The following is a 12,610-nucleotide window of genomic DNA, read 5'->3' on the forward strand; positions in this document are numbered from 1 at the left end:
CTGATATTGACATTTCCTGCCATTTCTTATCACATTTTCGTTATTTCATACTTGAGGCTTTTGAAATAGCTCAGAAAGAAGCAACGTGAGGCGTCCTTGTTTTTGGTACCGCCATTAAAATTACTTGCTGTGGCCTCAAAGACAGTTACTAAGCAACTCAAGCAGTCATTATTATTATCATTATCATTATTATTATGTAGAAGAAAAAAAACAAAAAGCTTTTCAACGTCCGCCGACTGAATAACACATTCCTTTACATGTACTTAGAATCACAATTTTTTATAACTCTAAAATACTCAAAATTACAGACAACATTTAACAACAATTAAAATCTTAAAAAGTCAGAAATGACGACAGTTTCATCTCTTGCTTTTCATATGTGTATAGCGCCGGATCCTATAGAGGGTTAAGGTTCTGGTAAATAAATATCGTTGAATACAATACAATACAATTCATATAACTCTAGTAAGCATTCATTGCCTCTAACATGATAAAGCATTACAACACAACAGCCACTACGAAAGCGTAATTACAGTTCGCAACACTTAAAACGTTTTCATTCAAGTAGATATTTGCCATGATTACAACGCAGTTTCCATTTGAATGGCTTCGGGTGGGAGCAGTGCACGTCTCAGTTGCATCAGTCTCTTCTCTATCCCTTCTGGAGTCGGTCTTGTATCAGGAACGTCGCGCCAACACGCCCTCATCAGTCGGTACAGGTCCTCCGGACACTCCGGCGGCATATTCATCCTTATCCCTTGCCTCAGAATCCCCACCATCTGGAGAAAAAGTCAGATGAACCCTGCCATCGTAGCACGGATCTTGTCCCAGCGTGGCGATCTCCCACAGCAGCACGCCGAAGGACCAGACGTCACTCTGACAGGTGTACTCGCCGGTCTCGATGGACTCCAGCGCCATCCACTTCAGCGGCAGGAGTTCGTCAAGGCCTGGCCGGTTGGCTCGTACATACTGAGTGGTGGCGTACACATCTCTGGCCAGTCCAAAATCAGCCAACTTGGCCACGTCATCGGCAGTGATGAGGACGTTACGAGCGGCCACGTCGCGATGGGCGATTCTCAGGCGCTCTAGCTCTTGCAGAGCTCGTGCTATATGAACTGCGTATAATAGAAGATTTTCAAGTTGGTACTCCTGATTGTTGTTCTTTATTCCTCGTAAGAAGCCTAAGAGATCGCCTTTTGGGGCATATTCTAGAAGGATGTACTTCTCCGCAGACTTGGTAATGAGCCCCACAAGTCGAACGATGTTGGACTCATTGCGATTGTTGTCGTCTTGTCCCTGCACTTGGTGCACGGCTACCAGTATGGCTGCTTCCCTGTAGAAGTCACGATAGGACTGCGCGTCCTCCACGCGAACTGCTTTGGCGGCGACGTCTAGCCGCCCTCCAGCCGTGCGTAGCTGTGCCTTTCTGACTTTCCCAAACATTCCTTCCCCTATCAGGGGACCAGGAGCGAGATGGCGTGCCTTCTTCTCCCAACGCCCGAGCCAGCCCGGCTGTAGAGTTTGTGCTAGGTCCTGCTCCATTCTCCTCAGCTCGAAAAGTATCTTTTCTTCCTCGCCTGTTTCAGGCACGGAGCAAGCCAGAAATCCTGATTTAAAGAGTATGACCATCACAATGGCAACCAGCAGGACTAAGGAGCCTAGCGGGATCAGGATTTCCATCAATGGTTGATCTCTGCTTGTCTGCAATTGGTCACAGTACCGTCCCGTCCACGGTTTTACACATGTGCAGCTACCGTCCACGCTGTTGCATGTGGCGTTGTTCTTACAAACACAACGCTGCTGGCATCTCCACCCGAAAAGACCGCTCGGGCACGGTTTGCCGCAGTTGTTTCCGTACCAGCCGTCGGTGCAGTTACACCTGCCTCCACTAGGGCTGCAGCTCGCCTCATTCTGACAGCTGCAGCGTTTTGTACAGTCTTTACCGTACGTGCCACGGGGACATTTTGTCTGACACCTGGTTCCCGTCCATCCCGGCGGACAGACACAACCGGCCCTCCGGTCACAGCTGGCACCTTGCAGGCAATCACACACTTCATCACAATCGGCACCCTTGCGGTTCGGTGGGCAATGCACATTAAGAACCATTGATGCATTTAGAGCAAGTCCATCTTTGTCAAGAACCATGCAAATGTAATAACCACTATCTTCAAGTTGTATGTTTGCGACAAGTACAGTCATGTGGTTCTCGCCACTAACCAGTTTCATAATCTCTGATCCATTTGGAAATCGCAGAGACATGACTTTGGCATCAAGGTTGTGTGCCCTACAATGTAAACTCACATTGCGGGAAGTGTAGATTCGTTGAGGGTTGCTAGGTGCCGTGGTTATCGACACGTCTGGCTTGGGAATGTCACAGGCCACACCTTTCCAGCCGGGGGCACATTTGCAGGCGCCGTTAAACCCGTGGCAGCGGGCGCCGTTCTTACAGATACAGTTCTTATCACAGAAGAAGCCGTATTTTCCAACAGGGCAGCCTGTGGGGCGTAGTTCTATATCTGCATATTCAATGCTTGTTATTTCTACCCTGGTGCCAGCCACTTGGGTCCTGATTGTGGGTTGTAGAAATGATGGTACGTTGCAGGAATATAACTTCGCTTCTTTCACAGGAAAAATACATGTTATAAACACGATAAAGTTCTCTTTCCTGTCGTCTACGAAGGAGTTAGGAACAAACTTTCTTAATTTCTGAAGTCTTGATTCATCCTCGAGTCCTATTAAAAATAACTCACCTAACAAATCGTGATTATCAGATCCCACACTACATGCAATTTGACGTAGACCGTTATCATATATATCTTTTATTGTAATGAGATCATCAGCCCAAGTTGTGTAGGTAGCTAAATGGAAAGTACAGTCACTGTTGTTTGTGTCAGTCCTCCAAGGATCGTGAGTAGTGCGGGTGTAGGGGATATCCTTCCAAAGCTGTCTTGTGTACAGAACATCACCGTTTGTGGTCAGCACTTGCGTACTTAACGTAAAACTAAAGAGTAAATCTGATACTCGACCTTTAGGATTGGTAGGAGTTTCGCATGTTTCGTTGTACACAGGTGGATAGCCCACAACGTCAGTCAACTGCACTTTGACACTGGTGTTGTACATTTCCCTGTGAATGTTGAGCAGATATGCCGACTCTACAGACCAGTCCAGAGGGTTGGCGACCAGAATGGTGCAGTTTTTGGTCACGTTGAAGCGAAAATGCGGATCCCCGTCCATTTTGGCACATGGGAGTTCCGCTTTGTCTCCAAGTTGGGTCCTAGGTAGGGTAAATATGGCCTGTCCGACAGCCACGTTTTCTGATACGGAGACTCGAAGCTCTTCTGTTGTAGCTGTGGTCTGGCGAGTTAATATCAGGTAAATAACAATCATGACAGGTGTCGTCTGTAGGTAGTGCACGGCCATGATTCTGTCGTGAACGAAACACAATTTAAAGAAGAAACGTCTGTATGTTTCGTACCATAAATATGTGCCAAGTTGTCACCCCCGAAGGCAACTGTCTTCGTCCTTTGACCTTAATTGTTACGTAGTATAACTGGTTTTGCAACTTCATGCCTGATTGACTGCTTGCAATCATGAGTTGTTCATTATATGTTGTTAAGGCCACAGCAAGTCATTTTTATAGATGACGTCGCATCAGCGCGTGCATCAATTTTCGTCTGATTTAAAAAGACTGTGACGGTGGTCAACTTACCGAAAATGGGCAGATACGTCGTAAACGTCTGCCAGTTGGGTTATCATCGGGAATCAAGCAAATTTGAGACACAGTTGCTCGCGTTGGATGGCATTGCTCTATTTTAGTGTTAACACATTGCATATGAATATGCAGTGTAAAGTCAAGTGTAGTAGCAGCTCAAGATGGTACGACAACCCGTTTTGCTATAATTGTTTTATTTAGATTTCAACCTAGTTCATCGAGGGACATACTCATCTACAATTAAGGACAGATAATACTGTTAACTACTCAAACGTACTGTTTCTTAGTTACAAGTGGAATTGTATTTTAGCTATAGCTACAGTACAGATAAATGGATCATCCAATGAATGCTACAGATTTTCAGCAAATCAAATTTTTCCTGTTAAAAAAAAGAAGTAGTCTTTGGAAATGTAACAGTAATATAATGTAACAGTAATGTAACAGTCTACTGAGCATTCATCGGATCTAATCTAACATTATAGAGTATCACAACACAATAGGCACTACGAAGGTGTAACAAGTGTCCATTGGACATACGTGAAGTTGTATCACTTGGCGGAGTGAGCGAAGGTGTATCGTGCCGACAAAATTGAAACAACTTCATAGAATCATAACAAACACTTGAAGCATGAAATGATAACGAAAAATGTGCTAAGTAACGGCAGTAAATGTCAATATCAGACAAATTTGCACTAGTTAAAACACCGATAGCTCTTCAGCCATCCGCCATGACCCTACTACCGTGAACAAAATAGTTGTCACAAACCACCCAATATCTGCTTGGAAAATCGCTATTACCGCACACCCACGAAGGCCGACAAAATTATTGACCTGTTCCACAAGTCCATCAAAATAGAGGTGTTTTGTGAAATATGAAATGACCAATGTAGCTGCTACGGTAAAAAAAAGTGCATTATGTCGATGTCGCACATACTAGCGGACGACACGCCAAACTACATATCAATGCATCAAAGGGATAGTGAGTTACAGCTGCGAACATACAGACGCGACTTTTTCTTATAGTATGCGGAGGTCACTGACCTCATTCAGGAGGTAACAAAAGTTCGTACTATAAAGTTTTGCTTCCAAGTGACATTCACAATGATTACAAGTTACAAGGCTGTCTCCATTTGAATGGCTTCGGGTGGGATCAGTGCACGTCTCAGTTGCATCAGTTTCTTTTCTATCCCTTCTGGAGTCGGTCTTGTATCAGGAACGTCGCGCCAACACGCCCTCATCAGTCGGTACAGGTCCTCCGGACACTCCGGCGGCCTGTTCATCCGTGTTCCTTGCCTCAGAATCCCCACCATCTGGAGAAAAGTGAGTTGCATTCTGCCATCGTAGCACGGATCTTGTCCCAGCGTGGCGATCTCCCACAGCAGCACGCCGAAGGACCAGACGTCACTCTGACAGGTGTACTCGCCGGTCTCGATGGACTCCAGCGCCATCCACTTCAGCGGCAGGAGTTCGTCAAGGCCTGGCCGGTTGGCTCGTACATACTGAGTGGTGGCGTACACATCTCTGGCCAGTCCAAAATCTGCCAACTTGGCCACGTCATCGGCAGTGATGAGGACGTTACGAGCGGCCACGTCACGATGGGCGATTCTCAGGCGCTCTAGCTCTTGCAGAGCACGTGCTATATGAACTGCGTATCCTAGAAGATTTTCAAGTTGGTACTCCTGATTGTTGTTCTTTATCCCTCGTAAGAAGCCTAAGAGATCGCCTTTTGGGGCATATTCTAGAAGGATGTACTTCTCCGCAGACTTGGTGATGAGCCCCACAAGTCGAACGATGTTGGACTCGAGATCGTTGCCGGCTTGTTCCCGCACTTGGTGCACGGCTACCAGTATGGCTGCTTCCCTGTAGAAGTCACGATAGGACTGCGCGTCCTCCACGCGAACTGCTTTGGCGGCGACGTCTAGCCGCCCTCCAGCCGTGCGTAGCTGTGCCCTTCTGACTTTCCCAAACATTCCTTCCCCTATCAGGGGACCAGGAGTGAGATGGCGGGCCTTCTTCTCCCAACGCCCGAGCCAGCCCGGCTGTAGAGTCTGTGCTAGGTCCTGCTCCATTCTCCTCAGCTCGAAAAGTATCTTTTCTTCCTCGCCTGTTTCAGGCACGGAGTAAGCCAGAAATCCTGATTTAAAGAGTATGGCCATCACTATGGCAACCAGCAGGACTAAGGAGCCTATCGGGATCAGGATTTCCGGCAATGGTTGATCTCTGGTTGTCTGCAATTGGTCACAGTACCGTCCCGTCCACGGTGTTACACATGTGCAGCTACCGTCCACGATATTGCATGTGGCGTTGTTCTTACAAACACAACGCTGCTGGCATCTCCACCCGAAAAGACCGCTCGGACACGGTTTGCCGCAGTCGTTTCCGTACCAGCCGTCGGTGCAGTTACACCTGCCTCCGCTAGGACTGCAGCTCGCCTCATTCTGGCAGCTGCAGCGTTTTGTACAGTCTTTACCGTACGTGCCACGGGGACACCTTGTCTGACACCAGGTTCCCGTCCATCCCGGCGGACAGACACAACCGGCCATCCGGTCACAGCTGGCACCTTGCAGGCAATCACACACTTCATCACAATCAACACCCTTGCGGTTCGGTGGGCAATTCACATCAAGAACCATTGATGCATTTAGAGCAAGTCCATCTTTGTCAAGAACCATGCAAATGTAATATCCACTATCTTCAAGTTGTATGTTTGCGACAAGTACAGTCATGTGGTTCTCTCCACTAACCAGTTTCTTCGATCCATTTGGAAATCGCAGAGACATGACTTCAACATCAATGTTGTGTGCCCTACAATGTAAAGCCACATTGCGGGAAGTGTAGATTCGTTGAGGGTCGCTAGGTGTCGTGGTTATCGAGACGTCTGGCTTGGGAATGTCACAGGCCACACCTTTCCAGCCGGGGGCACATTTGCAGGCGCCGTTAAACCCGTGGCAGCGGGCGCCGTTCTTACAAATACAGTTCTTATTACAGAAGAAGCCGTATTTTCCAACAGGGCAGCCTATTGGTCGTACTTCTATATCTGCATATCCAATGCTTGCTATTTCTATCCTGGTACCAGGGTTGATCAAGGACCTGACTGGGGGATTAAGAGATGTTGGAAAGTTGCAGGAATATAACTTCGCTTCTTTCGCAGGAAAAATGCACGTGGACAATACGAAATACTTGATATTCTTGTCCTCTACGATAGAGTTAGGAACAAACTTTCTTAATTTCTGAAGTCTTGATTCGTTCTCGCGTCCTCTAAAAAACAACTCACCTAACAAATCGTGATCACCAGACCCCACACTACATGTCATTTGACGTATGCCGTTATCATATATATCTTGTAATGTAATGAGATCATCAGCCCAAGTTGTGTATGTAGCTAAATGGAAAGTGCAGTCACCGTTGTTTGTGTTAGCCCTCCAAGGATCATAGGTAGTACCGTGGAATGCGTCATCGTTCCAACGCTGTCTTGTGTACAGAACATCACCGTTAGTGGTCAGCACTTCCGTACTTAACGTAAAACTAAAGAGTAAATTCGATACTCCACCTTTAGGATTGGTAGGTGTTTCGCATGTTTCGTTGTACACAGGAGGGTAGCCTACAACGTCAGTCAACTGCACTTTGACACTGGTGCTATACAATCCCCTGTGAATGTTGAGCAGATATGCCGACTCTACAGACCAGTCCAGAGGGTTGGCGACCATAATGGTGCAGTTTTCGGTCATGTTGAAGCGAAAATGCGGATCCCCGTCCATTTTGGCACACGGAAGTTCCGCTTTGTCTCGAAGTTGGGTCCTAGGTAGGGTAAATATGGCCTGTCCGACAGCCACGTTTTCTGGTACGGAGACTCGAAACTCTTCTGTTGTAGCTGTGGTCTGGCGAGTTAATATCAGGTACATAACAATCATCACAGGCGTCGTCTGTAGGTAGTGCACCGCCATGATTCTGTCGTGAAGGAAGCACAATATGAGGAACAAACGTATGTATGGTTCCAGTTTGGAGTTTAAATCTGACCAGTCTTTACCGTACGTGCCATGGGGACATTTTGTCTGACACCTGGTTCCGTTTAGTATTTGCCGTTAAGGTCACAGCAAGTATATTATGTGGATGACAAGCGTGAGCGCGCGTATCAATTTTCTAAAAAAGGAAAAAGAAGAAATTTCGTTACCCACCGACAGTGGTTAACCAGCGAAAATGTCCAAATATGTCGTAAACGTCTATATAGTTCCTTAAATGTAGGTAGTGCACAGCCATGATTCTGTCGTGAAGGAAACACAATAGTCAGGAAGAAACGTCTATATGGTTCCTTAAATCTGACCAGAGTCTGAATAACTGCGCAGTAAATCGCCGGAAACGTGATTTTGTTTTGTTTATGCTTTACGGTCGCGATATACCCTATATCGTACTAACTGTATAGATACTGTATCTTTATATTTTCTGAAAAGCCTGTTAATTGTAGTCTTTATGGGTTGCGTAATGTTGATAGTCCATCGAAGACTTTCTGGTATTAGTTCGCGCGCGGATGGTTGTGTAGCCTTTTTGCCTGATCGCCGGGATGGTGCGTTCAATAAACAAATGCAAGTGGCTAATGCAATCACTGGGAGGTATGCTGAACAAAAGTCCTACACATTGCCGACAACTTATTTTGTTATTTTTGTTTGTTCTACCAGGCGCCTTTTGTTGGGTGCTGGGTTACCCATAGTCAATATTACTCCTGGCCTGTGGAGTGATACAAAAGAAAAAATGTTGTGAAATTGCCGGCATTCGTGCATATTTAGCATGAAGGATAAAAAAATGATCTAAAATAAAATTTAATTTAAAAAAGTTCTGCATTTGGGACAGTTCCCCATGTTTTGGTAGTACATACAGGTACAAATGATATTATTGTGAGCTTTCCCCGTACAATGCATCAGAATTCCATTCAAAGTATTGTCCTTTCTTCAAGGTATTTTGATACAGAGAGAAAATATCAAAGGACAAAGAACACACTTGAAAGCAGTCCATATCATATTGCCTTTTTGTCTGTCAGAGACAGAAAAAATACTAGTACGCCAGATCTGTTTACTCAGTCATGCTTGAGGCAGCGACACTCGTACCTACGGACCTTTCAACGACGACAGTACTGTTGTAACCTTTCATAACTGTTCCCTGTCAGGGGAAGTTAATTAGAACTGTAAAGGGGGAACGTTGTATGCTCTGTTTTGCTTCGCCGACGTCGTCGCCGCGCCGAACGGTTTACCCTCCCAAAGATTACCGTGCCTGACTCTTTGCAGGTGGGTGGACCATTAAATTCTGTGTTGATTATGATTAACACTAGCACTACGGATAACTTTTCTTATTAGAACACAATTTCAAAGTTTGAAGTTGAGCTCCAGCTGGTACACCAATTTCACTAGTACTAGTAGCAAAATTGGGGTGACAATTTCCCACCAACAACGTAGGTGAGAAAAAACAACATACAATGTTTAACTTGGCAATGGCCTGTAGGTGTTGTGTTACCAAAGTAAACGTGGCTCTTGCAGAATGGGTGTGACGTACATTAGAACATAGTCGACGGAGCAGCTTGGAGGCACAGTCTAAGGCAGATGCTGGTGTTGTTTTGAATTTTTGTTACAAAGTTGTGAATATAAAATCGGTGAACGTTTGTTAAATGTCATTAAGAATCGACGAGAAAAACGAATTTTAAAGGCTTTTCATAGAACTGGTATATTGAAACAGAATTATCATCTTTGTAATCCGTCTTTCCTGTTTTATCAAACCATGAAGTTACATAGAAAAAATTATGTAATATATATATTTGCCACTCCGTTAGGGCGTGGTCCATATGGGGTCAAAATCCAATGTCAGCAAGGTCAAAGCTACTACACTGAGAAGCCTGCCATATCAAAATGTATTCCACAGACCACAATGAGAATTTGCCACCTCAGGTGGGACCAACATGTGTAATTTGGAGGTCTATCCCGTGGACTAATTGTTCTTATTTTCTTCATCTGATCTTTAGGGGAAGAACAACCACGATGTCCTGGGCTGAATCGCATATTGATTATTGTGAATCCCATGGTCTTCATCCTGGTTCTTATTTTGGGGACTATGGTGCTTGTGGGGACTATGATGATTATGGGGACTATGATGATTATGGGGACTACAATGATCATGATGACTATGATTATGAAAGCCATGATTATGATGATTATGAAAATGCTGACTACGGAGGATCCCAAAGTGACCATGACTGTGATCCTGCTGATGACGTAAGAAAGGACGACGGAAAATCCTATAACTCCCGACGCTTTCGACAGGCTGCCCACAGTCATCAGCTCCTTGCTGAGCTTGCCAGTCAACGTGAGACCGGTGAATTCGTTGATGTTGTAGTGAAGGTAGAAAACAGGAGGTTTCCTTGTCATCGTGCCGTGTTGGCCTCCACACCGTACTTCAAAGCCATGTTCTCCTCAAAACTCGCCGAACGGAAGTCAAGGGTGGTGCGACTGCGCGGGATAACCCCAAACAGCTTCTCCAAGATCCTGGACTTCTTGTATACGGGAGAGATTTGCATCTGTGAAGACGATGTACAAGACATTCTGCAGGCATCACACATGCTGCAGTTTGACAAGATCTCCGAATATTGCCGTGAGTTCATCCAAAGCAACCTCTGCCCTTCAAACTGTGTCGGTGTCATGCAGCTTGCCGATATGTACGGATTTTCCGCACTGGAAAAGCAAGCAACGTCCCTGGCAGTGTCACATTTTAGACAGGTCAGACAAGGTGAAGAGTTTTTGACCCTTTCAACGCAGAATCTGTTGCGTCTTCTCATTAACGAGGAGCTGCCAGTTGGCGACGAAGCGGACGTTGTCACTTCTGTAATACGGTGGCTCGACCATGATCCCGAAGGTCGCAAGACAGCAGTGGCGCGGATTTTGCGAACAATTCACTTATCATGTGTCAAGGTCAGAGTGCTAGAGATACTAGAGTCTCACCCTGTTGTACGACAGTCTTCTGAATGTCTGGCAAGCATCAGAGCAGCCAAGGAAGAACATCTCCGCGGTGCACAGGAACTGCAGGCAGAAGGAGGTGCGACCGAGGAAGTTATAAACCTCCTCGGTATGACTAGAAGTAGACTCAGAATCGGTTTATCGGACGACTTGGCAATAATTGTCGGTGGTTGGAAAGATGTCACGAAAGAACAGTCTAGTGATGAAGCGTACACACAACCGATGCCGCTGCAAAGTATAATTTGCTTCGACCCCGACACTGAGCAGTGCTACCACATCACAGACCTACCTACGACTGCTCCTGGGTACATGAGTGTCACGCGTGCAGGAAGACGCCTGTACGTGACCGGCGGACGCGCCCATCCTCTGCATCTCGTCGGTGACGGTGATGTTCCTCATACTGAAACATCCAGACAAGCCTTTCAGTATGACGTCCCAACAGACACCTGGACGAAGCTACCCGACATGCCTGGCGGCAGGGCAGGACATCAGTCCGCGGTCGTTGACGGGAAACTCTTCCTAGTTGGGGGTGACGTTGAAGATACGTCTCAAATGTGCATGGATTGCTTCGACCTTGAAAAGGGGCTTTGGACAACACCGGTTACGCTACCAACAATAGACACATGGTCAGACTTAACGGTGACAGCCTTTGGGGGTAGCCTTGTTCTCTTGCAGGTGTTAAAGAACACAATAAAACGTCGGGAAGTTAAACCAGGCTATCTCTCCTACGGGTTGTCGGGCTATGATTATTCAGGGTTGAAATCCAGAAAGGTCTGCGTGCACGCCTTTAACGTTGAAACAGGTAACTGGACGTATACCTGCTCGGACTGCGACGCACAACCACACACGAGAGTCACACCCCTGACAACCGTTGTGGAAGACAATTTGTATATCCTATTATCTGAAGATCACAGCCGCTATAACAATGTGTTCACCTACCATGCCCAAACAGCTACCCTATCAAAGGTTTCCATCCCTTTCGGATTACAATGGAACTACCTAAGTGCATATGGTTGGCGCAAGTCTGGATTTGAACTGGATGAGGACTTCATAAACGTGATAGACAGCTACAGGGTTGACACAGATGACAGGATTAGGGGAGCGCGGAGAGGCACATTCCTGCCCTTTGGCGTGTTTGGTCACTGCTTTCTTGACACCAAAAAGAGTAGCTTTGGGTGGTACTGTAGGGACTTTGCAAAAATGAAGAACAAGAAAGATGGAGCAGATTGAGGTGGTAATCTTAACCTCCGTTTGACTTCATGGTAGTTATGTTTTACCTTCGTAGAAGTTTTAAGGAAAACATTTGTTTGAATATGTTGTTTCTTCTTCTTCTCTATGTTTCTTCATAACATAGACCAGACGCCCTGTGGTGTTGGATTATATTTTGTTGCGAGTTGTAGGGGAGGTTAGTGTCACCATATATTTGGATTTGCTTGAGTTAGGATGAACAGAGCGTTAGGTAAAACATTATACATTTGTTTTGCAAATGATAACCTCTAGTGTCCTCTGGAGTACCTGTGTACCTTGTCGACCCTTATCAATAATCAACTGGACATAGGGATCAGAAAAATATTCACATAAGCAAGGTAGTAGCTCAAGCTTGTGGGGTGCCGGGTTAGCCAAAGTTAACATTACTCCTGGCCTGTGGAGTGATACAAAAGAAAAACATGTTGTGAAATTGCCGGTATTCGTACATATGTAGCATAACGGATAAAAAAGTCATCTAAGATGAAATTAAACAAAAGTTCTGCATTCGGGACAGTTCCCCGTGTTCTCCATAACACTTTTCTTGGTTGTAAATACAGGTACAAATGATACCATTGTATCAAATATATTGATTCTGGACAGGGGGCGAGGAAAAAGCATCTGCCTGTTCCCCCTGTCATGTCTTTGTGACAAAGTTCAA

General features: G+C 45.8%; 2 protein-coding genes across 2 annotated transcripts; one reads left to right on the forward strand and one right to left on the reverse strand.

The window, feature by feature from the left end:
• Positions 1-561: 561 nt before the first annotated feature.
• On the reverse strand, positions 562-7,748 carry LOC109476253. The gene is given in 3 exon segments (XM_019777137.1): positions 562-788; positions 790-2,566; positions 4,829-7,748. Coding segments are annotated over 3 exon segments (4,812 nt in total). The 5' UTR covers positions 7,657-7,748; the 3' UTR covers positions 562-581.
• Positions 7,749-8,905: 1,157 nt separating this feature from the next.
• LOC109476305 (kelch-like protein 12) lies at positions 8,906-11,989 on the forward strand. Its single transcript, XM_019777218.1, has 2 exons — positions 8,906-8,988; positions 9,717-11,989. Exon 2 carries the CDS (start codon positions 9,733-9,735, stop codon positions 11,932-11,934), a length of 2,202 nt encoding a protein of 733 aa, XP_019632777.1. The 5' UTR covers positions 8,906-8,988; positions 9,717-9,732; the 3' UTR covers positions 11,935-11,989.
• The last annotated feature ends 621 nt before the right edge of the window (positions 11,990-12,610 follow it).

Source organism: Branchiostoma belcheri, unplaced genomic scaffold (genome assembly GCF_001625305.1).
Source record: "Branchiostoma belcheri isolate BF01 breed outbred unplaced genomic scaffold, Haploidv18h27 scaffold37, whole genome shotgun sequence".
In the NCBI taxonomy this organism is placed as follows: Eukaryota; Metazoa; Chordata; class Leptocardii; order Amphioxiformes; family Branchiostomatidae; genus Branchiostoma; species Branchiostoma belcheri.

Excerpts from the sequence above, each read along its gene's own strand:
- LOC109476305 (XM_019777218.1), top strand. The coding sequence starts at position 9,733 with ATGTCCTGGGCTGAATCGCATATTGATTATTGTGAATCCCATGGTCTT.